This window comes from Lactuca saligna, chromosome 2 (genome assembly GCF_052625555.1).
Source record: "Lactuca saligna cultivar CGN05327 chromosome 2, ASM5262555v1, whole genome shotgun sequence".
In the NCBI taxonomy this organism is placed as follows: domain Eukaryota; kingdom Viridiplantae; phylum Streptophyta; class Magnoliopsida; order Asterales; family Asteraceae; genus Lactuca; species Lactuca saligna.
The window spans coordinates 164,292,905-164,319,764 of NC_136418.1; the positions used below are offsets into that span (position 1 = coordinate 164,292,905).

Here is a 26,860-nt window from a genome sequence, read left to right on the forward strand (position 1 = left end):
TAAAATACAAAGGAATACTACAGGATTTAGTATATAATATGCATGTTTAGTTGTATGCTTCTAGTTCTATTATTTTTCATTTTTTTATGATCCAATATCTTGTCCCATTTCGAGAAGGAGAGTTAGAAAGGAAAAAAGAGAGCAAAATCATAATTGAAAATGGAACAGAAAATCGATAGTTTATCTAGTTAACTAAAAAAATCATCGGAATAACAAATTACTTTAATAAATACAAATACCATCTATATCCGTAACCTTGGATGAATTTGATATGTGTTTGTCTTGTATATATACCACTAGTATAACAGATTACTTAAAAAAAAACTCTTGTCAGCATTATATGTTATCACATTAGTTTTAAGGTTTATCCAACAATCATTTTTCTTTATTATTCACATTTTAGTCTTAGTAAAAACTGATAAAAACTTTGAGCTTTCTTTAAGGGCAAAATGATCAAAAAATATTGATGATTTGATATGAAATTGTTTTTAACTTAGACAAAAAACTCTTCATTCCGGTGAAATAACAAGAAGAACCACAAAATAGTTTATCTATTCAACTAAAAAATCATCAAAATAGCAAATTACTTTAATAAATACAAATACCAACTATATCCCTAACCTTGGATGAATTTGATATGTGTTTGTCTTGTATATATACCATTAGTATAATAGATTACTTAAAAAAAACAAATACCAATCATATCTAACCTTGGTTGTATACACAACAGATTGAAGAAAATAAAAAAAGGGTTTCATCCACCTTCAACTATAGAAATGACTTCATATCATCTGTAAGGAAAATTAATTACAAAGTATAGAAAAGTATGTAATTTCCAAAGACGTACAGTAGGGTCGAATAATAGGTTGGCTGTTTTTTTCACTATGATTATCTGGAAAATGTTGTAATATTTTCATATGTTGTAGTCCAAATGCTTGTATTAATCCATGTCTCTTCAACATGAAGTATATCTCAACAATCATTCAAAGACATTATTTGGAACAATTTGATTTTTTTTCTTACTTATGTGTTTACCAGTTTAAAGGAAATTGAAGATTATAATCCATTTTTTCTTATTTTTCAATATTTGATTCCTTTTTATCAAAGGTTTTTTTTTTTTTCTTATTTACGCTTCTGACTTCGTTCATGTCTATTTGGGTTTGAAAATTTAGTCAAAGTTGGATCACACAAAGAATTACCAAATGTCAGGATTTTACAAGGTAATATACAGGGTAGAAAGGATACGGTTTTGAAAGATTTTGGCAAGCAAAATAACATAGGAAAACTAATTTTGATACGTTTGTGCGTATCAGAGAGAGTGAAAAAAAACAATGCAAACTATGTACGTATGAGAGTGAGCAAGAGACTTACCTTATGAATAAGAAATCGAACCCTAGTTGATGAAAGTGGAGATAATTCCTACATATTTTCTGAATCACAATCGAGTATTGTTGCCGACTGGGAGCATGATAATATGATGAACCTTATGAATCAGAAATCAACAAAATTAACATATGAAGAAGACAATTTTTGGCGATATTTTTGAACAAATTCAAAAAGATTGGGAAAAGTCGATGATCAAAAGTTGAAAAGAGAAAGAGATTGAATTGAAATGCCTTATTAATCGGAAGAAGTGGGTGGGAAACCGTAAATTCTTGGAGGAGAAATCACCAATATTTACATATGAATAAACCTTTTTATGTCGATGTTTTGAACAAATTTAGAAAAGGTTAGAGAAAGTCCTTGATCAGATTTGTGAACTTATTTCAAAATTTCCTAATTACAATGATTGGAAATGAAGAAAGAGAAGTACATAGAATTTTCACTATTTCCTAACTTTGTTAAAATGATAGAGAAGGAGATAGTCAGAAGAGTTGCAAAGATTTGGAAACGAAGAAAGATGTTGGTGATTTTAGTGTCACCATGTCATTTTAAGTAACTGGAACTAACATGTGAGCTAAGGGGTTTCATGATTTGTACTCTAATACATGTACGGGTTTGTGCGGAGTGCACACATGTATAAGATCGAGTCAGAAGTCGGTTCGACAACTAGTCGGGGGTCCGGGGGCAGCGCCCCCGGGTCCGGGGTTTCCAAAGGGGCAGCACCCCTAGCGGGGTCCAAGGGGCAAGTAATGGAAATTCAATTTCTTGAGGGTGATTATGGTAAATCTAACGAAATTCGTTAGTTTTTGGTAACCCTAATCCGGATTAATATTACTTGCTTCCTAAGCAAGTAATGACGGTCCAACCCTAATGAAACCCTAATTGTGTTTAGTATATAAACAACTCTTCGTTTCCAGAAGAGGGACGGTTTTTAGCTCTCGTTTTTCATCATACATTCACAGAACCTTTAAGCATAATAACTTATGTTTTCTGTGCCTAGAAACGTAGGTGTCCGCTTGAATTATCCTAGACTGAATTTCTTTTAACCCAGACATAGGGTAGAAATATCAGTTCGGAAAGTAATATCATGATCCAAGCTGGTATCCAGATCTCCACCGCAAACCCTAATCTTCCTAACAAAAGAGTTGCAGAGATTGGAAACGATGGAAAGTTCAAGGTTTTTGAGAACATACAGAAAGCAACGATGAGTGGCAAGAAGGCAGTTGGAATTTACAAGGACGGGAAAGTCAATTTCTACATATTAATGGGGGTTAAAATCTGAAATGGATGAATTATACTGTTCACGAAGGCTAGGATTTTTTATATATGTATATAATAATTACTTCTCGAGGTTCGGGTTTATTATTTAATCGTTCTATTTTAAACGAGATGTTACAGCTACGTACATGGATTTACAATTCTACTATTTTTTCTTCCAGAATTCCATGAATAGTTCACATTATTATTTTTTGTTCGGAAAATAAATCATAGAACTAAGTACGTTTTTATTTATTTATTATTATATTTTTCACCAAGTAGTTTTGTAAAATAACTCATTATTATTTTTTTTTCGGAAAATAAATCATGGAACTAAGTAAGTTTTTATTTATTTATTATTATTTTTTTCACCAAGTAGTTTTGTAAAACAACTCATTCTTTTGATATATCAATTGTTCTACTCGGAACTCTTTCAATATTTTTTCTGCTTAACTCGAAAAAACATATTCACAAAAGACCATTATCAATAATTTATATTAAGATTAAATTTAAACAAAAATAATAATTGTAAAAATTCAATCCTTTCCCGAGAGCCGAAAGGGCGACGGTAATAAATTTCAAATCAAACGGATACTGTTCTCCTCTTCAAAACAGTTGTGAACAACTCCGACTCCAGCAACTAACTTTCAATCTTTTCATCAACGCAAGTAATGTCGATCGACCCAATGTTCGAAACTCTAAAGCCATCGCGGATCGTCAAATGCACAACCCCAAACCCCGTTAACCACCGCTGCTACCTCCGCACTCCATGGATCTGCGTCGTTGTACTCGATTCTCCGGTAGCCGTCGCTGCCGATGACATCCCAAAAATCGCCGCCATGATTGTACCGGACCAGAGGGAAACAGACTGGACCTTCTGTTCTGATTCCGGTCATCGTCAGCTCTTATTAGACTACCCTAACATCTCCCGTCTCATCCTAATCGGCAATGATCTCCCGCCTAATCCACCTCCTTGCATTTATACTCGACCACCGGATACTGATACCGCTGATGTTGACAGAAAGAAACTAGAAGACGAATTGCAATCGCTAGTGATGTCTCTGCATCCCAAAGTGTGTTTTCAAAACGGTTTGCCGAAAATCCGATTCTTGACATATGAAGATGATCTGTTGTATCGGGTGATTGTAACTACATTTGTAGGCCCTGTTGTTGGTGAATTTGTTGTTGAAGATGTGTTAATGGAAGTTCATGATGACAGCGTTGATAAAAAACTCCGGAGGAATTTGAGGTTTAAAAGAACGCCTAATTTGATACAATCACAGGTCCACCTTTATCCTGTTATGGCTGATGATGGCAAGGTTGTTGCTGACGTGATAAACTTGGAGTATCTGAAGAAAATGAAGAACGTAAAGTTTCAAATCGATACAACAATTCTCGTTCACGCATACTTGGCTCCTATGGTTTCTGGTCTTTTCTTTATTGGTTCACATCTCAATAAGCGAATCAGACAAGGGTTTCCTCCAAGAGCTTTGTGTTTAGGGGTTGGTGGTGGTGCTTTGTTAACTTTCCTGAACACTCAAATGGGGTTTGAAGTTGTTGGAGTGGAGATCGATGAGGCTGTTTTGAGTGCTGCAAAGCAGTTTTTCGGATTCAACAATGGAAATTCTATTCAACTAATTGTTGGAGATGCTATACAACTGATTCAAAACTCTGCGATGCGACAAAAAAAAGGGGCAACAGATGATTCAGATCCAGAGGTTAAAATTGATGGTTTGGATGCTAAATTCGATGTAGTTATGGTTGATTTGGATTCAAGTGAGCCTCGATATGGCATATGTGCTCCACCACTAGAATTTGTTAAGAAATCTGTGATTCAGGCTGTTAGATTACTTCTTGATGATGATCATGGTGTCTGTATCATCAATGTGGTTCCTGTGAATGACTTGTTCTATAAGACATTGGTTCAAGAACTTAAGGATGCTTTTCACAGTGTACATGAAATAGATGTTGAGGATGAAGATAATGTTGTTCTTGTGGCCACTGTATCAGAACCAACTTCCTCCATGGACGAGGATGCTGCTGCTTTCTTGGAGAAGTTGATGTATGAGATTCCTGAAGGTCTTTTAGAGTCCGTAGTTGAATTGTGAAGTATCAGTTCATCAAATTCCATCTTCCAATTCAATTAATTCTCAGAACAGGTTATTCAATTTTGTTAGTAGTTACAGAAATCATACTTTGATTTTTCATCACAATAGCAAAATAGATGAAGAATTTTGCAACATATGATCGAATTGTATAGTTGTTACAGAATTAATGGGAACCAGAGAAGTCATTGAAGGTAAGATAGATTGTAATCAAGAACAGGATTCCGATAACATATGCGTCGCAATTCTAGCCTTGTGCTTATAGACATCCAAAATTGAAAATGGAAAATTGTTAAAGACAAGATGCAATAAATCTACAAATTAAGGGACTGAATTTGTTAAAACATCAAACGAGAACGACAGCAATTGAAATTATAAAACCAAAAATAATTATTTTTCATATAACTAAAAATATAGTAAGTGTTTGTCTCATTTTTATAAAAACATAAATAAAACTTTTAGCATTTTTTTTTGACAAAACTTATTTAAGCGTGGTCAGGGGCGGAACACAATCACTACAGTTAGGGGGCCAAGATTAAGACTTTATAATTAAACTATATAAATAAGTTTTATTTATTTCAAAATTATGACATATCAAAAGTTTAAACAAGAAAACTAATATAAAGATTGTTAAATCATTTATCAAAGTGGAACACGATGATCCTTTGCTTTTTTAAAATCTTCTACAATTGTCTCTAAACTAATCTTTTCAGCAAGTTCCCTTTCGAAGTGCAAAACCAATGAGTCATTCAGAAACTCGTCTTCCATTTTATTCCGTAACCTTATTTTAATGAGGTTAATTGCTGAAAATGATCTCTCTGTTGTGGCAGTAAAAACTGGAAGAGTAAGTATGAGACTAACTACTCGATAAATAAGATGAAAGTTTGCTACTCTTCTAGTCTTTATCAACCACTGACACAATTCGGACATAGATGCCAATAGTTTATAATCTGCATGTTGAACAACATCAATCTCATAATGTTGAAGTTGTATCTTCAAAACTGTTTTCTCTTGTTCATTGAAATCTTCAGGATAAAACTTATCTACTAACTTAATTATATCACCAATTATAGTTTATATTATCTTTTTAAAATAAAAGCTTTAAATGTTTATCGGTATTTTATATTGATATTTTGTTGATTGTTAATAAATTTGGTTGTATGGTAGATATCAACATGAAAAAACAACAAACTATTGATGGGTTTTTTAAAAGAAAATACTTAAGTTCTACTCAAGATTCCGAAAACCCGCCGGAGATTGTTTTGGATGAAGATGCCCCCACACCCGATGTTCATAATACTGATAATCGTTTCAAAAAACCTCATCTTGAAATTAATGAAATTGATCTTAATACATTAGAAAGAGATCCTGGTTTGCGTAAGCAAATTTATGATTATCCGGTTAATCAGCGAGATACTATTAGGCGAGCATATATTAATCTTGGTCCCTTTCAACAAACACTTGCTGTATATCCAAAATCGGGACCAGAAACTCATAAGCTTAGTTATCAAGCTTCTTGGTTTAAATTATATCATTGTCTTGAATATTCAGAGAGCTTAGATGTTGCGTTTTGTTTTCCATGTTTTCTATTCAACAAGCCTTCGGGAATGGGACACTACGGCCAACAAGCATTTACTATAGATGGATTTCAGAATTGGAAGAAAGTTGGTGGAAAAAGTTGTGCTTTTTTGCATCACATAGGGACTGAGTGTACATCTTTTCACATCGTTGCACAAAAATCATGTGATGATTTGTTAAACGAGGCACAATATATACAAAATGTGTTTGAGACATTTACAGAAGAAGAGCGTAAAAATAATAGATTAAGACTGAAAGCTACTATTTATGCAGTACGTTGGTGTGCCTTTCAAGGAGTTGCATACAGAGGCCACAATGAAGGACCAGATTCCATAAACAAAGGAAATTTTCGTCAAATGTTGAAGGCAATTGGCGATTTTAACACAGAGACGGAAGAATTGTTCCGTACTGCTCCTAAATATGCATCGTATATATCACCGTCAATTCAAAAAGTGGTTCTAAACCTTATATCAACTAGGGTGAGGAGGATGATTTGCGCGGAGATTGACGGTGGGAAATTTTGTTTAGTTGTTGATGAAGTACGTGATCAGTCTAATAAAGAACAAATGTCAATTGTTTTGAGACTTTTAAATAAAGATGGATTTGTTATGGAGCGTTTCTTTGGGCTTGTTCATGTACCTGACACTACAGCACAAACTCTTAAGAATGCAATTTATTCTGTAATGTCACATAACAATCTTGATCTTAAGTCTATTCGTGGCCAAGGATATGATGGTGCAAGCAATATGCGAGGTCATTTCAAGGGTTTACAAGCATTGATTTCAAATGATTGTCCATATGCGTATTATGTTCATTGTTTTGCCCATCGATTGCAATTAGCATTAATGGCTGCTTCACAAGGAGTTGTTGCATTACAAAAGTTTTTTACTCGATTATCTTTTGTTATCAATGTTGTTGGTGCTTCCTCCAAGCGTGCCGACCAAATTAGAGATGCACAAGCCGAGGAAATTGCATACAAGGTTTCTATTGATGAGCTAGAGACAGGTAGAGGTCTTAATCAAATTGGCACATTACAACGAGCTGGTGATACTAGATGGAGTTCTCACCTCAAATCAGTTTCGAGCTTAATCAAAATGTTTAGTCCAACTTGCGAGGTTTTACTTAAAATTATTGAAGATGGAACTGGTGTAATCAAAGGCGACGCAGATTCAGCATATGAGGCTATTACTACATCCGAGTTCATTTTTGTTCTTCATCTCGAGAAAGAAATAATGGAGATCACTGATTTAATTTGTCAAGCTTTACAAAGACAAACTCAAGATATTTGTAATGCATTGAGGTTAGTTGCATCTACCAAATTGTTATTACAAAAAATGAAAGATGAAAGATGGGATAGTTTGCTCTCTCTTGTTAAGTCATTTTGTCAGGAACGCAACATTGATATCCCAAATATGACTTCTCCCTACTTTAGTAGAGGGGCTCGAGCTCGTAACGAGCGTAGTGATCATACACTTGAACATCATTACCGAGTGGATATATTTTACGAAGCAATTAATTGTCAAATAATGGAACTAAATCATCGATTTAACGATAGCTCAACGGAGTTGCTTCGACTTTCAACAACTTTAGATCCTAAGAGTGTTGATGAGCCTTTTCAAATTGGTGATATAATTAAGTTAGTAGATAAGTTTTATCCTGAAGATTTCAATGAACATGAGAAAACAGTTTTGAAGATACAGCTTCAACATTATGAGATTGATGTTGTTCAACATGCAGATTATAAACTATTGGCATCTATGTCCGAATTGTGTCAATGGTTGATAAAGACTAGAAGAGTAGCAAACTTTCATCTTATTTATCGAGTAGTTAGTCTCATACTTACTCTTCCAGTTTCTACTGCCACAACAGAAATATCATTTTCAGCAATGAACCTCATTAAAACAAGGTTACGGAATAAAATGGAAGACGAGTTTCTGGATGACTCATTGGTTTTGCAGTTCGAAAGGGAACTTGCTGAAAAGATTAGTTTAGAGACAATTGTAGAAGATTTTAAAAAAGCAAAGGATCATTGTGTTCCACTTTGATAAACGATTTAACAATCTTTATATTAGTTTTCTTGTTTAAACTTTTGATATGTCATAATTTTGAAATAAATAAAAATTATTTATATAGTTTAATTATAAAGTCTTAATCTTGGTCCCCCTAGCTCTGTAGTGCTTGTATTCTGTCTGTGTATAACATTTAAAAATACGTGGTAATTATATGTATATTTTAATGATGCATAATATTTATAGATAGTTGAGAAAATCATATGTATATTTTCGAATCATGTATAACATTTAAAGATATTTGAGTAACATTGGTAAACCATGTGCTATTGTGCTATATGTATTCAGAGCATGATTGGAAAACATTGAGAAGTTAAGACATTTGGAAATAGGCAAACGGAAAGGTACTTTTATATTGCTTTTAGACATGAATATATGTTTGGGTATCCAATGTTATACTTGTCCCTTTGACTAGCCTCATGGAAGAGTAAGTAGCTACTATAAATTATGGTAGCCACCCCTATATGTAGCCCTTAGATATGTGAACATATATATAGATCGGATGATAGCCCATGAAATAGTACATATTACACTTAAGGAGCCCAAATATCTGCTTGTTTGGGCTATGTGAGGAAGGTCTTCCCAGAACCCAAACTAGTTTTCAAGGAATTAATAGAATGGAAATGGAAATTGAGAAACCAATTAAAATATGACATGTATTGCAGTCAAATACATTATGATATTAGATGATGATATTTCTTCACTTAAACTCTACATTCTAAACTAATGCAATGCTTTATGTATTGACAAACCTTTGAAACTTCATATATGGAATTATTAAGAAAAATATGTATTAGAGATACTGAGAACATTATATATTTGGAAATATTTGTGGAAACTATGTATTTGGATATACTATAGAAACAATGTATTTAAAAATCTTTATAAAAAGTACTTATTGTTAATCTTTTTAAGTTATATTATTGTATTTATATATAATGTCTAACCATGTGCACCTCACTAGCATTTTCAATCCAATGTGCTATTTTGGAAATAATATTCAAATTTTTTGGTAAACCTTTTACTTTGGGACCCTTCTGCATTGTTTAAAGCAAAAAATAAAAAATTATAATAAAAAATAAAAAAAAACTTATTTTCAAAGACCATTACGAAAGATATTTAATAAATAGGTCTATTAAAAGAAAAAAATTGATACACAGTTAAAAAAAAATATACAACTTTGAACATATTCCATGTTGAAGAATGTGTCTCGCCCTAACCACACTCCACACATAGTGTAAAGGACACAAAGTTATGTATTTAAATTGGTATGTGTTCACAAGCTCTAACACATCTTCTTTTCATTAGAGTGTAGCCAAAACGAGCTAGGTAGTTAAATCTAATGTTATAATTAAGTTTGAGTAAATAATAATTTGCTTTAAACATCAAAAGATTCTCAATAACGTTTCACCTTTCCATAAGCACAATTTTTTTTATTGGTTTCGATAGTTGTATTATGAACTATCCATGCTCCCAGATTCATATGCTATATTTTACCATTTTTGATTATCATGAGTGCTCAATTTGATTTATTTTCACTTTGTTTTGTCTTATTTACAAGTTATAATTTGGACATGTCACATAGCTTATATGTGACAAAATCTCTCTATACCTGATAGGAACATGACTGTCGAAATCTATATCCCCGACCCTATTCTAATGAGATTCGATCATATGGTATATTGTTGATGTTGCATTTCGTAAGCTTAAAGGTTTCATAAAAACGCAATGTATGATTATAGAAAAGCGTTCAGTTTCCGCAAATTTGCTCCTAAAACAAGTACAAAGTCTAGAAACACAAAAACATATCTGGATTATACATAATTCAAAGTAGTGAATTTGATCAATGTGATTTTTGAGTAAAACAAACATATATTGTTAATTCCAAACATGAATCCAATACAAATATAGGAAACAATCACGATCAAGATAGAAAATTAATTTACTAATTAGTCAATTACAAACGATAATTAAAGATTGTTTTGAATCTTAATCACTTAAATTCCTTTGAAACTTCTCCCATTCTTTTTGTATTTCTCTCTTGAACCTCCTTGGAAAATATTTTTTTTTTCTTTATTAACCGTGCATAAGAAATGCTTCGAACCATCAACAAATTGACCCATACACTCATGTAAAATTTTATTCATGTATTTACATGGTCATGTAATTGCTAAATCCACACGGAATCCTTCTTCAACTCATTCATGTACATTTTAAATGCAAAACCTCACGATTATGTAAAACGGGTTTCCAGCTTTTTCAGTTTTTAGCTTATGGCTCCCGAAAATGGGCCCTTGAAGTGTTCCTAAATATATGTTCTACTAAACATTAGATAATTCCATGCTTCCGCTAGATATGTACAAAATTCCATAAAGTAATGAAATGCATGATGTGTATATGAAATGTTATGAAAAAAAGGAGAAATATCCTAAATAATGCATAAAAATGCATCTAATAGTCTTGAATCTTTGTAGGTTTTGTATCTTTTTTACACAATAAAAAAAACCGTGCTTATAATTTATATCAAGTTAAAACCATCTTGCTTGTCATTCTCACATATCCTTGTATGAACGTTTCTAATACCACATCATTATCGTGGATGAGTTATATTGAATTCTTCAACATCTCCATGGTTTATAATTGTATTACATGTATTAATTCTATATATTCTTAATCAAATTGGTTATTAGCGATCAGTTTTGAGAAAGCATTTCAAGGAAAGAAACAATCTCATAAAAATACCATTATTAATAATTTATATTTATATTGGATTATATAATTAAAATTAAATAAAAATAAAATAATTATTAAAATTCAGTTCCGTTAGTTTTCTGTTTAGAATCTTGGCCGGTAAGACGATGGAAAATTTGTATATAAAATTCAAATCAATCGTCTCCTCTCTCATCTTCAAAACAATTCAAGAACTCTGATTCATTCATGCAACTGACTTCTCTCATCAACGCTACTAATGACGAGCAACCCAAACTTCGAAACCCTAAAGCCATCGCAGTTCCTCACCTTCACAGTCGCAAACACCCTTAACCACCGCTGCCATCTCCACACTCCACGAATCCGCGTCGCCGTACTAGATTCTCCGATAGCCGCTGCTGTCGATGGGCTCCCAAAAATCGCCGCCATGATTGTACCGGAACAGCGGGAAACAGATTGGAAGTTCTGCACCGAATCTGGGCAACTTCAGATCCTATTCAACTTCCAAGACCTCTCCCGCCTCATCCTTATCGGTAATGATCTCGCGCTTAATCCACAGCCCTGCATTTATGTTCGCCCTCCGGCTATTGATATCGCTGATAGAAAGAAACTCCAAAAAGAATTGCGATCACTAGTAATGGCTTTGCATCCGAAAGTGTGTTTCCAAAACGGTTCGCCAGAAACAGTATTCTTGAATTATGAAGATGATTTGGTGTGTCGTGTGAATATAGATAGATTTTTCGGCACCTTTGTTGGTGAATTTGTTGTGGAAGATGTTCAATTGGGAAGTAATAACAAGAAAGAACTCCGGAGGAGATTGAGATTTAAAAGAATGCCTAATTTGATTCAATCACAGGTCTCTCTTGTTCCCATTCTTGATGATGGCGATAGTAATGCAGAGTTAGACTTGGAAAGTTTGAGGAAAATGAAGAACGTAAAGTTTGAAGTTGATACAAGGGTTTTGGTTCACCCATACTTGATTCCTATGGTTTCTGGTCTTTTCTTGATTGCTTCACATCTGAATGAGCGAATTCAACAGGGGATTACTCCAAGAGCTTTGTGTTTAGGGGTTGGTGGTGGCGCTTTGTTAGCTTTCTTGAACACTCAACTAGGGTTTGAAGTTGTTGGAGTGGAGGTTGATGATGCTGTGTTGATTGCTGCAAAGCAGTATTTCGGGTTAAACAATGACAATTCTATTCAACTAATTACTGGAGATGCAATAGATGTGATTCAAAACTTTGCAACAAAAGAAGAGGAGACAGATGATTCAGATTCAGAGGTTAAAATTGGTGGGTTGGATGCTAAATTTGATGTGGTTATGGTTGATTTGGATTCAAGCGAGTTTCAAAATGGAAGTTGTGCTCCACCTCAAGGATTTGTTAAGAAATCTGTTTTTGATGCTGCAAGATTGCTTCTTAATGATCATGGTGTTTTTATCATGAATGTGGTTCCTCTGGATGAAGAGTTCTATGAGACATTGATAGCAGAACTCAAGGATGCTTTTCACAAAGTATATGAAACAGACGTTGATAAAGAAGATAATTTTGTTCTTATGGCCACTGTATCACCACCAACTTTCTCCAATGATGATGATAATGCTTTCTTGGAGAAAATGAAATCTGTGATTCCTGAAGGTTACATGGAGATGGAGTCACTACATAAATTGTGAAGTATCAGTTTCACAAATCCCAGAACAGTTGCTAGTTGTAGAAATCATACTTTGATTCTTCATTAGAATTGGAAAATAGTTGAAGTTTACCCAATTTTGTCAAAGTTTTTCATGTGTTTAATATGGGAAAAATGCAATACTTCTACAAAATTAGGGACTGACATTGTTAAAAATTAAACCAAAAGGATATCAGTTGAAATTATGCTACATTACAATTAATAAAAAACCTAATTAGCTGATTTTATGGTTAATCCCCATTTCACTCTAAACATGCTAGGGCTCAAATCCCATCAGATTTCATCGATTCAATTCATGAATCCAAATCGAAAACTAGAAACAGTCCGTCGATTTGTCTTCCAATTTCTACCTAACGATTTCTCATCTTTGCAACTCAAATCAAGGAGAAAAAACAGTAGAGGATTTAAGGTAACATCTTCTGAAGATTCGAATGGTAATGGCGATGGTAAAGAAGATTTGAGAAAAGAGGGAGGAGGAGGAGGAGGAGGAGATGAAGTTCCGAGAGTTAATTTGAGGTGGATCGAGTTGCTTTTGGATCCGGATCCGGATAATGTTGTAGCGGTGGGTTTAACTGGGGCGTTGGCATGGGCTGGTGTACAAGTGTTGCGGCAGCTGTTTGTTGCAACAATGGCGACTTTGATGGCTGGTGTGAAGTACACTTTCATGGGCGTTTTTCTCATCTTCATTGTTGTTGCTCTCCTTTGACTTTGAGTTTGAAGGTTATACGAATTTTGAACAAAATTTATGTAACTATACATTAACAATCATTTGTTTTGAACAAGTTTATTATTATTATTATTATTATTATTATTATTATTATTATTATTATTATTTTAATGTTTTTACATATACAATTGCTTTGGTCCTGTAAAATTAGAATCAGAAGCAGAAGCAGTTTGGCAAATCGGTAATAAATTGATTATGTGATCTTAAGTCATAATAAACATGTCCAAACACTCTCCTAGCATGCATATATTTATGTTTTTCTTTTTTGTATAAAAAGAATTTTTATTGAAGTATTGGCAATGGCAACCATCAGTATCTTTTCATTAGCAACCATTGACTATGAAATTTTTAAATTTTAAACGTTGGCCACATGTATTGCTTCTCTTAAGCCAAAAAAAAAAAAAAGAAGGAAAATTGAACTTTCCCTTTTGTGCTAAAGTTCCTGTGAAGTGTGAAAGGTTTATCAATGGGGATTGATTTTTCGAAGGTAATTTTTGTTTCATCCACTTAAATTTATATATATTGTCAATTTTGATTCTTCGTAGCTGTAAACTCCCCATAAGCCCAATAACTTATATTCAACATAAGGATTTTACATTAGAACACTAATCCCCAAGAGTTAAAAAATTAAGGTTTGTATTTACAACCCCCATTTTTTGTCGATTACATGGTTTTACAAGGCTACCATAACACATTAGGCCTCTAAAAAAAATCCCAAACATCAAGTCAAGTTACACTATTTTATAAAGACTCCTTTAAAGTTGTCCACTTGATCAGGAAATCACCTATTTTGGCGTAACTTTATACAATTTTGCACCATAATTTTCAAAGTCGTGCAAGAATATGCACTTTACATCATGTACATGTAAAGTCGTGCAAATAGGCATAATCTCTAGTTCGTCCATGTTAGTGAGTTTGACCAATTTTGAAGCACAATGGATAACTTCTAAAATATATTCACAACGTTTAAGGCATGCTAATCAATGCAACAATCACCATAATCATCCCATTAATCACCTTAAACTATAAATATCATGAATCCAACACATGGCCACAAAAGCACCATGGTTATTCACTTGCTTTCGAATGAAATGTGTACCTTAACAACACCACACTAAATGAGTTAAAATAAGTTAATGTGAGCGGTGATGTTGTTAATACAACATTATATTTCTACACCTTTATATTAACTTTTTTTCATGAAAATGATTACGATTGTGTTTGATAATTTTTTCTTTATAAAAGTATGCAAGTAGGAAAACTACACTTATAAAACTTAGATTGTTTTTTAGACAAAAATACACATGCATGTAAGTATTTCTTCTAAGGCTGAAATCTCAACGTAAAGATTTGAAGATTTAATACGTGTTATTATACCCCTAGGTGAAAGGTTACATGTATTTTCCATTTTTGACAAAAAATAAAAATAAATAAATAAATAAATAAAACAGCATCGATGAAATCACTTTAGCAAACATAAATTAGTTTATTATATTGTATTTTCTTTATTTAGCTTAGAAAAGCATCTCCTAAAAGAAGTTGTGAGTTACACATTGAATATAATAGTTGTATCACCTTAAAATTCAATATACAATTAGCTATATGGCTAAAGATTGATTACTTTACTTTTCATTGTAAATTCAAAACATGACATGGTTACAGTAACAGTTCCTTTTTAACTTCATAATTTGACTTGATTTTAGGACGACAAAGTTCAAAAAGATCATTCATATATACATATACATAGACATAATTGGCACATTTGCTTTTTCCAACAAACACTTGTAAGAATTTAACTCGATCCCTAGTTCCCATCAACTCTAACTGCACTTCAATCTAACTTCCTTCCAATTCTAATGAAAAATCAAAGTATGATTTCTAAAACTAGTAACAAATTGATCAATAAGCATGTTCTGGGAAATGAAATCTATAGGAATATGATATTTGGGGTGTTAATGTCATGTACATCACCTTTTAAGGGATGAAAAGTAATAAATGGATAAATCCCTAGAATCGTAGATTTCAACCTCTCTAAGAATATATTATTATCATCATCATCATCATCATCATCATCACCTGGGGAAGATGGTGATAAGATAGCAATAACAACAAAATTCTCTTGATTCCCAGTATCAATTTTATAAACATTGTGAAAAATTTCCCCAAGCTCTTTAACCAATGTCGTAAAGAACAGTTCATTCAAAGGAACCACATTGATAATGAGAGCACCATGATCATCAAGAAGTGATCTCAAATCTTCAAAAACAGATTTCTTAACAAATTCCGGTGGTGGAGCACAAAACCCATTTTTAGCATCACTTGAATCCAAATCAACCATAATCACATCAAATTTATCATCCATTTTCCCCCCTGGGTTTAGGGGCAGAAAGTTTTGAATCGCTTCCATGGCATCTGCAACAATTACTCGAATTGCAAGTGATTTGTTGAACCCGAAATGCTCTGTTGCAGCTATCAAAACAGACACATCGGACTCCACTCCTGTAACATGAAGCCCCATTTGAGTATTCAAGAAACTTAACAAGACTCCACCATCAATCCCTAAACACAAAGCCCTTGGAAACAATCCTTGTTCATATCGCTCTTTAAGATGTGAAACAATCAAGAAAAGACCTGCAACCATGTGAATCACGTATTGTTGAACCAAAACCCTCGTATCAACTTCAAACTTCGCGCCTTCTGTTTTCATCAAACTTTCCAAATCTGTCTGTGTAGTAGCTTCGTTATTGTCAATAAGAGGAACAAGAAGGGCCTGAGATTGGATCAAAGTAGGCATTCTTTTAAACCTCAATCTCCTCCGGAGTTCTTTATTGCGATCACTACCACCGACCAATTCAACATCTTCAACAAGAAATTCACCAACAACGTGGCCTTTAACTTTAGCAACAGTCACACGATACGCCACATCGTCTTTATACGTCAAGAATAGGGTTTCTGGCAAACCTCGGTTAAAACTCATTTTGGGATGCAAAGACATTAGTAGTGGTTTCAATTCGTTTACTAGTCTCTGTTCCTCCAATGTATCAGCAGTCGGAGGTCGTTTATAAATGGCGAGTCCTGGATTACGCGGGGGATTGTTACCGATTAGGATGAGGCGGGAGATGTGATGGGATCGGAGTAGGAGCTGAATGTGGCCAGATTTTGTACAGAAGTTCCAGTCTGTTTCCCGGTTTTTGGGTACAATCATGGCTACGATTATCGGGGAGTCGTCGTCTGCTTTGGCTGTTGGAGAGTCGAGTACGGCGAGGCGGAGCACTAGAGCGGGGAGAAACCGGCGGTGGTTAAGGGGGTTTAGCATTGTGAATGTGATGAACTGCGATGGGATTATGGCTTCGAATTTCCATGGTTCGATCACAGTAACAGGTTGAAATGGCGTTGTCATCGTCGATGTGATGATCAGAGATTAATTGCATGAATCGGAGTTGTTGAAAACTGCTTGAGAGTTTAGAGAGAGAGAGAGTATACGTTTGATTTGAATTTATATAGTCAAATTTTCCATTATCCTTTGGGCCAACGGTTCCAAACATAAAACTAACAGAATTCAAGTTCTATAACCTTAGTTTTTCTATTTAAATATTAACTAAATAATTTAATGTAAATTATTGGTAATGATAGTATTCCTCTAAATTGTTTTCTCTTTGAGTTTTTAACCATATAAGTGTTTTTGAAAAAAATATTTACCCAATGGGTATTCTTTTAAACATATTTACTATAATGGGTTTTTTTTGGTAATTCAGTAAAAAAAAGAAAAAAACACTGTACCCTAACTCATTCTTTCACAGCGTCACTTTTACCCGCAGGAAGAGAGGCGCCCTTCAGCCAGACCTTCTCCGGCCAAACCTTCTTCTCCGGCCAGTCCGACGACTCCGGCGAATCCATTGCAGCCGACGACTCCAAGGCAATCGGAGATTGCGACTTCACAGGTAAGAAGCACTCTTCAATTAGTTCAATTTTTTGAACTTTAATCTTCAATCAAAGGTTCGATAATCAGTTAAAGAAACAATTCTATTGTAGCTTAATGTTCGATTTCTGTTTTTTTTTTTGGATTTCCATCACAGGTTCGAATTTTTGAACCTTAATCTTCAACAGCCAATTGTTTCTCTATTTTGTTGTTGTTACTGAAACTTTTGATTCCAATTGTAATAGCTTTCACCACCGTTAGGATTTATTGTCTACATTTGTGAGTATTTGAAATTTTCTGTGAATGCAATTAGATTCCATTCCATCATAGATTCACATTGAACGAAATTTTAGTGAATGAAATTAGATTTGCTTGAATTAAATTAAATTTGCTTGAAAATTTGAGTTTTAGTTTATGTTCTGATTGTTTGTTATGTTATATTTTTTGGTAGATGGATGCTAATGTCATATCAGACATTGTTCAAAATGAGAATTTCTATACAATCTCTCAAGTTGCAGTGGTGAGCAATGCAATAACAAATGACAATGAAGCTGATGCAAATGAAGTGCTTGAAGAAGATGGCATAGGAGAAGAAGATGATGAAGACGCTTTTGACAACAACTTTCAAGTTCCTTCAACTTTTACTATTATAGAAGAAACGAATATGACCACCGACAACAATTGGATTGTGACACAATTAGCGAGCAAAAATGATTTTACACAAGAGTTAGGGAAAGATTCTTTCAAGGACAAAGAAGAACTTATTAGAGCTATCAAGCTTTATAGTATTAGGAAACATAAACAGATTGAGGTTGTTGAGACACGTCCAACTCTATGGACCATAAGATGCAAGTTACATTTACAATCCGATTGCAAATGGCAAGTTCGTGCAATCAAACGAAAACGAAGTGGATATTTTGAAATTACAAAGTACATGGGTCCACATACTTGTTTATACAACAATATTTCGCAAGACCATCTAGATGGAAGCTTGATAGCCCAGGAAACCAAACATCTTATTAAAGAGCAGCCTTCAATTAGTATTCCTGCGTTGAGAGCCGAAATAGTCGATAAATTAGGTTATATTCCTTCATACAAAAAGGTTTGGACCGGAAAACAGAAAGCGATTGAACAAGTATTTGGCAATTGGGAAGAATCTTATTCTGCTTTACCCAAATTTCTATGCGCAGTTCAAAAGTTCAATCCAGGGACTATAGTCGAGTGGTTAGTTTCGAGCTCAACCAATGAAGAACCCATGGAATTTAGATGTGTTTTTTGGGCTTTTGCCCCTTCTATTAAGGGGTTTGTACATTGTCGGCCGGTGATTAGCATTGACGGCACACATTTGTATGGTAAGTACAAGGGAACGATGATGATTGCAATGGGAGTTGATGGTAATAATCAGATTTTACCATTAGCATTTGCAATTGTAGAAAATGAATCATATGAAAGTTGGAATTGGTTTCTTTCTTATATCAAGATTCATGTGGTAAAAGAACGTGAAGGTATTTGTTTAATTTCTGATCGTCATCTTGGAATCCTAAAGGCGGTCAATCAACATGGATCGCCATGGTTAGAGCCACGTGGTTTTCATAGGTATTGTTTATAACACACATTATGTTTATTTTTTTAAACCTTTATAACTCACATTATTGTTGTTTATTTCATAGGTATTGTTTACGTCATTTTATCAACAACTTTTACGAGAAGTTTCGTAATTCAGAATTGAAAGGTCTAGCTTATCGTGCCGGGAGTCAAAATCAAGTTCGAAAATTCAACTCGACCCTGGAAGAAATTGGGAAGCTAAATCCACAAGCTAGACAATGGCTAGAGAGTCATCCACTTGATAGATGGAAACTTGCACATGATTGTGGGAGGAGATATAGGTTGCTCGCAACAAATTTGTCAGAGATTTTTAATAGTGTCCTTAAAGGTGCCCGTTTTTTTTTTTACCAATCACGGCTTGTGTCCAACTTACTTTTTATAGATTGGTGCATTACTTTGAGGTGAGACGCCCTTTAGGAAACAGTTCACGGGCTAATGGAGATGCATATACCCCTCATGTTCTTGTCAAACAAGTAGCTTTGATGTCAAAAGCAAGTGCACATTCCTTGAGATCTTTTAATCGAGAGAAAGGTATATTTGAGTTGATAACTCAAAGAGGAAGAAATGTGCAACAGGTAGTTAATTTGGAGCAAAAAACTTGCACATGTGGTAAGTGGGAAGTGTTTAAATATCCTTGTTCTCATGTCTTGAGTGCATGTGCCACACTTTCTTTGAATAGTTGGCAATATGTTGATAAATGTTACTCAATTGTAAAATATTGTGATACTTGGGCTTCCGAATTTTTCCCACTTCCTCATGAAGCGTATTGGCCACAATCTTTGTTTAAAGAATTACTTCCAAATTTTGAGCTCTTACGGAATAAAAAAGGTCGTCCCCGCTCAACAAGACTTCGAAATGGAATGAACATTAAAGAAGGAAAAAAAAGCGAACCTTTGTGGAATTTGTAAGCAAAGTGGTTACAATCGAAAAAAATATCCGTCTAAACCAAGGTAAATTAAAACATTCAACAATTTTTCATTTGTATAATTTTATATCTTATTATTATTATTATTATTTTTTTTTGCAGATAGTGGTTATCGAATCAAAGTTATTTGGAATGTTTCTTATTTTCTTTTGTTTTTAGTAACAAGTTGTTGGGTTTGTACTTAAAATATTTTAGTTTTAGATGATGTTTGTGAGTTTAAATTTAAAAAGTTGTTGGTTGATCTAAATTTTAAAAGTTGTTTCTTGATTTTTATAAGAAGATTTGTTAGTTACATGATGTTTGTAAAAAGCAATTAATAAACATTAAAAGCAAAGAAAAGTAAAAAAAATAATAAAATTATATTAAATAAATAAAAAATTAGTTACAGTGATACATAGAATTTACATATAAAGTGGTTTTAATTTGTGGTGCATGTCCTCGTAGGAAAGAAGGAAAAGGAAAGGATCACATGTTTTAAAAAATAAAATAAAAAGGTAAATAACCTATATGGTAAATATGTTTAAAAGTATAAATAATTTTTTCAAAAACACCTTTATGGTAAAAAACTCTTTCTCTTTATTAATTATCAGTAATCATAAATTGATTACAGTTACCAAACTTATATTTAATCCAACATCCACAAAATTGAATCCTCAACAACTCCACGAGTTAACACACACAAAATCAATTTGGTTGATAAAACTGATGCAGTTAGATTCCATCAAATTCCTTAAAATTCCATATAACGGATTTTATCATTTTTAGGGGAAGGGCCAGGGAATTCAAATTCTCCTTTTAAAAAGACCAATTTCTCCTTCTGAATTTACAAAAATAAAACAATGCTCCTTCGTAAAAAAAAATCTATTTCATTTCATATTCGTTTATGATACTCTTCATTCCCTGGCACTGTTTCTTCTCCTTGGCTTAACGATGGAAGGATTCGAGCTGAGTTCATCATGTCCATATGACATTTAGTCATATACCTTGTTTTTTGATTGATTTTTTTTAATTTGATTAATATTTTTAATTTTAATATTAAGTTTTTTATTTATTTATTTTGTTTTAATAAAAAATGTACTAGATGTTCTAGTAAAATTACATAATGTTTACGTTACGTGTGTATTTTTGTATCGTAGTTCTAAGAACTTTAAACAATAACATAATCATGATTTTACATTAGCTTCTTCATAATGCATTGTTTGTAGATGACATGTGTGATTGCCCAGAAGAAATAAATATCATAATTTGAATCAAGTATTTTCAAGTAATTGAATCAAGTTAAAGTTTTTAGGTTATAATTTTCGTTCCGTACACCATGATTTCAACTCTTACAAATTCTATAACTATATCGTAAATGAATTTTAACCAGTATATACTAGTGATATTCTTGACAACCACCATTGCTATCACTAAACGCACCATCTCTTATAAGAAAAAAGAATTTTATCATAGAAGCTTAGGAATTTTCTCTATTTTTTTTTTTTTTTTTGTTGTTTTCGAGTCAAAAAATATTCAAAATAAAAACAAAAAAAAAGTGTAAGATTCCAACAAAAATGTAGCGAGTTATTATGAATTCATCTTCCAAAATCACCTATGCATTCATACATATTATTCAATAAAAAGGACCATGCAATACCTTTCAAGGTCCAATTTTCTTGAGTCATTAAATAGAGCCAAACCCAATTAAATCTTTTCGTTCAATGTTTATATGTAAAATTTCCATAAAATTAGCACAAACTCTTGCATAAAAGAGATTGCAATAAAAAAAATGAAAATCACCAAGATTCTTGAATGCATTCTAAACATGTAGCCTTTTCTGGACAATTAACACAAGTATGGAGACCATATTAAAGACAATGAACAGAATTGGGACAACTTTTATTTGAATCTTGTTCTTGATTACAACGTATCTTACATTTAATGACTTAAATGGTTCCCATCAAGTCTGCAAGAACTATCCCTCAATCTATTTTGCTATTCAAATGAAAAGAAAACAAAGTATTTACCTTTCCAAAATCATGTACACCACCTTTTAAGAGATGCAATTCCTTTTCTAGTGTTGCTATTATAAACTTGTCATACAACAAAATGCTTCACAATTCCACTATGGAATCCATATTAGTCCCTGAAGTCACAGATTTCAACTTCTTCAAGAAATCATTATCATCATCAATGGAGGAAGGTGGTGACACAGTAGCCATAACAACAGAATTATCTTGATTCCCAACATTAATTCCAAAAACCTTGTGAAAATTTTCCTTAAGCTCTTCCACCAATGTTGTATAGAACACTTGATTCAAAGAAACCACATGGATAATAAGAACACCATGATCATCAAGAAGTGATCTCAAACTTTCAAAAACAGGTTTCTTAACAAATTCTGGTGGTGGAGCACTAAACCCATTTTTAGCCTCACTTGAATCCAAATCAACAAAAATCACATCAAATTTAGGATGATACTCTTGTGGTACATTTTCATCAACCTTTGAATCATCTTTGTCTCCTTCTGGTATATCGTCATCAACCTTTAGTTCATCTGAGTCCTCTTCTGGTTTTGGGGGTGGAAAGTTTTGAATAGTTTGTATGGCATCTCCAACAATTAGTCGATTAAACCCTGAATTATTTAACCCAAAATGAAATCTGGCAGCAGATATAACCATAGCATCGGCCTCCACTCCAGTAACTACAAACCCCATTTGAGTGTCCAAGAAATTTAACAAAACGCCACCACCAACCCCTAAACATAAAGCTGTAGGAGCTAACGATTGGTGAATTCGCTCATTGAGATGTGAAGAAATCAAGCACATACCAGCAACCATGGGAATCAAGTATTGTTGAACCAAAACTGTTGTATCAGCATTAAACTTTGCGCCTTCTATTGACCTCAAACTTTCCAAATTTGTCAGTGTAGTAGCTTCGTGATAGGGAATGACAGGTTTAAGAAGGGCCTCCGATTGTATCACTTTAGGCATTCTCTTAAATCGCAATCTCCTCCGGAGTTGTTTATTGCGATCATCACCACCGACCAACTCAACATCTTCAACAAGAAATTCACCAACAATGGGGCTCAGAAATTTAGCAACAGTCACGCGATACGCTACATCATATTCATCTGTCAAGAATAGGGTTTCTGGAAAATCATTATCAGAACTCTTTTTGGGATACCAGGACATCAGCAGTGGTTTCAATTCGTTTTTTAGTTTCTCCTGCTCCTCGGAATCAAGAACCGGAAGGGATTTATAAACGGAAGCGCCAAGATGAGGCGGAATGTTACCGATTAGAAAGAGGCGGGAGACGCCATGGAATTTGAATAGGAGCTGACAATGGCCTGATTCAGTACAGAAGGTCCAGTCTGTTTCCCGGTTCCTCGGTACAATCACGGCAGCGATCATTGGGGATTCATCGTCAGCTTTGGCCATCGGAGAATCGAGTACGGCGACGCGGAGCGCTGGAGCGTGGAGCCACCGGCGGTGGTTGAGGGAATTAACCATTGTGAATGTGATGAACTGCGAAGGGGTTATGGCTTCGAATTTCGATGGATCGATCTCAGAGAGAAGTTCAAATTGCGTCGTCATCGTTGATGAGATGATTGGAAGTTAGTTACGTTGCATGACTGAATCGGAGTTGTTGAAACTTGAAACTGTTTTGAAGATGAATGAGAGAAGACGTTTGATTTGAAATTATATAGACAAAATTTCCATCATCCTTCCAGCCAAGCGTTCTAACAGACTAACAGAAAAACTAAACGAACTGAATTTCTATAACCGTTTTATTTAACTGATCTTTTTTCTATTAATAATTTTTTTCCCTTTGAATTATTTTCTAAATATTTTTTTGAAGGGCCTCGATAAATTTTATAAAAAAAAATCAGAAAACGTTAATTACGTTTCCTAAAGTTATGTTTGATTGAACATCCACAAAATTAAATTCTCATTTCATTCAAAGCTTGGAATCAATGGAGAATTTCGATAATTCATGCAACTCAGCCACAATAATAACGCAAATTAGATATATACATGAACAAATGTGTACATGACACACATATGGAAAAAAAATTGATTTAGGGATGGATATCTTTGTTAATTAGTAAAAACACATAAAATCTTCGAATAACACACAAACGAGTTTTTGAAAGTGTGAGGGTTTTTATAAAGTACCTTTGAAAATTTAGGGTTCCCTTTCAAGTTACACACAAAGTTACATGAAAGAACAATTTTATTTTAGCTAAACTTTTCAAACTCATAAGTTAACCAAAATATACCGGTGAATTAAGCTTAACTGTATTGCAATAATATACTTTGCTTTGTAAAAATGAATTGTTACATGTTTTTTTACAGCCACACATGTATGCAGAAGAAATATATAAAAAAAAAACTTAGAAAAAACATTTGTAAAAATAATAATAAGTTGTAAAAACAAACAAATCACTACTAGAAATTTGAGTGAATTGCTACGGAAATTAGTGACAGAATTTTTCCATCGAAAATTAGTGACGAAATCCCGATGGAAGTTAGACAAAGATAAAAACATTAATTTTTGTGACGGAATACTGACACAATAGCGACGAAAATAACCTCCGACGGAAATCCTTTGGTAATTACCGACGGAATGTAAGCAAAATCATTGACTTGGGCTGTCTGTCGGTATTCCATCGGTAGTTACCAATGGATTTTCGACGGAAATTCTTTTTTAGGAATTGAATTAACTTTTTCTACCGACAACATTAAAAAATAACTCAATTACTATTAGTATTAGTAATTAACTATTCCACCAAAGCTTATGCCATGAAATGTAATTGTCAATTCTTCATCTTATTTTGATTTTATTCTTATTTATATATGTATCATGGCTATTTGCAGCGATTATGCATTTTCTGGAGAAAGATGTGGATGAACTAGTCTTGGTTTGGTTGTTGGTTTTCATTGTACACATATGGGTGCTGGTGTGCTTTTATGTTTCTTATTAAAACATTGTACGCTGTAAGTACATTGCTAAAAGAGACACTTAGGTAAATAACAAATTTAAAATTTAAAGGTATGATGTTTCGGTTTTTTTAATGCAAGTGTATTGCTAAAAAAACCCTTGTTGTACTTACAAAATTACTTTTTATATCTGTATTGTGTTTTTACTATAGGTTGAATATGAAGGTGGTCAAGAAGAGATTTGCGAGAATATGCATGTTCCAAAGCATAACATAAGAGGAAATTAAGAATTATACTAATTTTGAAATCAAATTTGTATATAAAAATTTAGATTAAATTGTTTGGTATTGGATTATGTTATTTTGGTATTTAATGACTAATATTAAATTTTTGGATTATGAAAGTTTTTAAATACTAACAGTTGGTTTTGGATTTAGTAACAGTTATTTGATGTTTTTTATATTTAAATGTAAATATGTAATGTTTTTTTGCATTTTGGGCAGAAAAAATTGGATATTATTTTTGATTTTTTTTTATTTATCAATTTTATGATGGATTATTGACGGAAATAGCCGTTACTAAAATCTTTAACAGTCCGTCGGAAATCCATAGCAAAACAGCCAGTCGATAATCTATCGAAATGCAGTCAAACATAGTCAAAGTACATTCCGTCGGGAATCCGCCACTATAAGTGTCCGTCGGTATTCTGTTAATAAAAGTGTCCGTCGGTATTCCGTCAATAAAAGTGTCCGTCGGTATTCCGTCACTAATGTGTCCGTCGGTACTCCGTCACTATCCTGTTGTTACTTTGGTCAAAGAAGTTGAACAAACGGCCGTTGCTATCCGTCGGCAATCTGTCACAAATTCCGTAGGTAATATTTACCCACGAACTTTTTACAACAGACCTAATTCCATCGGAAATTGGCTTTAATGACAAATTTCCAACAGATATGACCGTCGGAAATTACGCAGTTTTCTAGTAGTGAATCTTAAAAAAATAGCCATAAAAAGCAAACATTTTAAAAAGTTATAAAAAAATAATTCTATAAATACGGATTTTTTAAGATCTATATCGTTAAATAAGATTTAAAAGAATTTGCAAGAATAAAAAAACTAGTTTTTAAAAAGAAAATAAAAACAAACTTTTAAAAAAAGGTTTGGAAATTTTGTTACGGACATTTGGACATAATTCACATAAAATAATCAAACCTTGGTCAAAATTGTAAAATTAAAAGTTGAGGGATCATATGTGGGCCAACATCTTGTATGAGTCGGGTTTTGCTTTGAATGGGGTGGACTTGTGTTAGATCTAAAGAAGGTTAGCTGCTGGTTGTTTTTTTGGAAAAAACCTCTTCAAACCTCTTACCTCTTACTGCTGTGCGGCGCAGTACACGTGCAACACTTTTTATCTCGCAGTTGTTTGTTTTTTAAAAGTCTTTTGAGTTAAAAACCTCTGCGCATTCTTTGTTTGGTGCAGCACTTGTACTGCCTCTTCCAACCTCTTCTTCTTCTTTATTTATTGCTGAAATTTTGATTATATGTTATTAAAATTTTATTTCACATTTTTTTCCCTTTTATTTTCGTTTATTCTTATTGAATTTTTAAATTTTTTTTTTATATTCAATAATGATAATTTCTTGATGAAATATCATTATTTTTTACTGAATATCTTTATTTTTTTTGTTGAAATATCATTCTTTTTTACTGAAATATCATTAATTTTTACCGAAATGTTATACATTATTAAATTTTACGTATTAAAAAGCTATTTTCGGTTTATAAAATTAGTTTATTTTAATTTTTTAATATATGCAGCAGTATGCAGATGTTAAAAAAACAAACACACTTCTTATTATAGTCTGCAGCCGTTTGGTCCACCTCTTCTACTGCAGAGGGTTGTAGAGGTGGTCCGCAGACTTAATGAATTTTTGCTTCAGAAAATCAAACAACACCTTAGAGTTTTATGACCCGTGTG

At 33.3% G+C, this 26,860-nt stretch overlaps 5 protein-coding genes across 5 annotated transcripts; 3 read left to right on the plus strand and 2 right to left on the minus strand.

Moving 5' to 3' along the window:
* The first annotated feature begins 3,311 nt into the window (after positions 1–3,311).
* Positions 3,312–4,748, plus strand: LOC145030329 (uncharacterized). Its single transcript, XM_078978713.1, has one exon. The coding sequence runs from the start codon at positions 3,312–3,314 to the stop codon at positions 4,746–4,748; it is 1,437 nt and encodes a 478-aa protein (XP_078834839.1).
* A 166-nt stretch (positions 4,749–4,914) lies between these two features.
* Positions 4,915–8,368, plus strand: LOC145030331 (uncharacterized). The gene is made up of 2 exons (XM_078978714.1): positions 4,915–4,939; positions 5,913–8,368. Exons 1-2 carry the CDS (start codon positions 4,915–4,917, stop codon positions 8,366–8,368), a joined length of 2,481 nt encoding a protein of 826 aa, XP_078834840.1.
* A 2,992-nt stretch (positions 8,369–11,360) lies between these two features.
* Positions 11,361–12,770, plus strand: LOC145030332 (uncharacterized). The gene has a single exon (XM_078978715.1). The coding sequence runs from the start codon at positions 11,361–11,363 to the stop codon at positions 12,768–12,770; it is 1,410 nt and encodes a 469-aa protein (XP_078834841.1).
* Positions 12,771–15,441: 2,671 nt separating this feature from the next.
* Positions 15,442–16,719, minus strand: LOC145030333 (uncharacterized). The gene has a single exon (XM_078978716.1). The coding sequence runs from the start codon at positions 16,717–16,719 to the stop codon at positions 15,442–15,444; it is 1,278 nt and encodes a 425-aa protein (XP_078834842.1).
* Positions 16,720–22,056: 5,337 nt separating this feature from the next.
* On the minus strand, positions 22,057–23,538 carry LOC145030334 (uncharacterized). The gene has a single exon (XM_078978717.1). The coding sequence runs from the start codon at positions 23,536–23,538 to the stop codon at positions 22,057–22,059; it is 1,482 nt and encodes a 493-aa protein (XP_078834843.1).
* Between the last annotated feature and the right edge of the window lie 3,322 nt (positions 23,539–26,860).

What these genes read in the sequence shown, in the direction of transcription:
- LOC145030334 (XM_078978717.1), bottom strand. Translation starts at nt 23,538, where the DNA reads ATGACGACGCAATTTGAACTTCTCTCTGAGATCGATCCATCGAAATTC.
- LOC145030331 (XM_078978714.1), top strand. Translation starts at nt 4,915, where the DNA reads ATGGGAACCAGAGAAGTCATTGAAG. An exon ending in AACCAGAGAAGTCATTGAAG is followed by an intron (nt 4,940 to 5,912) that starts GTAAGATAGATT and finishes GTTGTATGGTAG; the next exon opens with ATATCAACATGAAAAAACAA.
- LOC145030332 (XM_078978715.1), top strand. Translation starts at nt 11,361, where the DNA reads ATGACGAGCAACCCAAACTTCGAAACCCTAAAGCCATCGCAGTTCCTC.
- LOC145030333 (XM_078978716.1), bottom strand. Translation starts at nt 16,719, where the DNA reads ATGATTGTACCCAAAAACCGGGAAACAGACTGGAACTTCTGTACAAAA.
- LOC145030329 (XM_078978713.1), top strand. Translation starts at nt 3,312, where the DNA reads ATGTCGATCGACCCAATGTTCGAAACTCTAAAGCCATCGCGGATCGTC.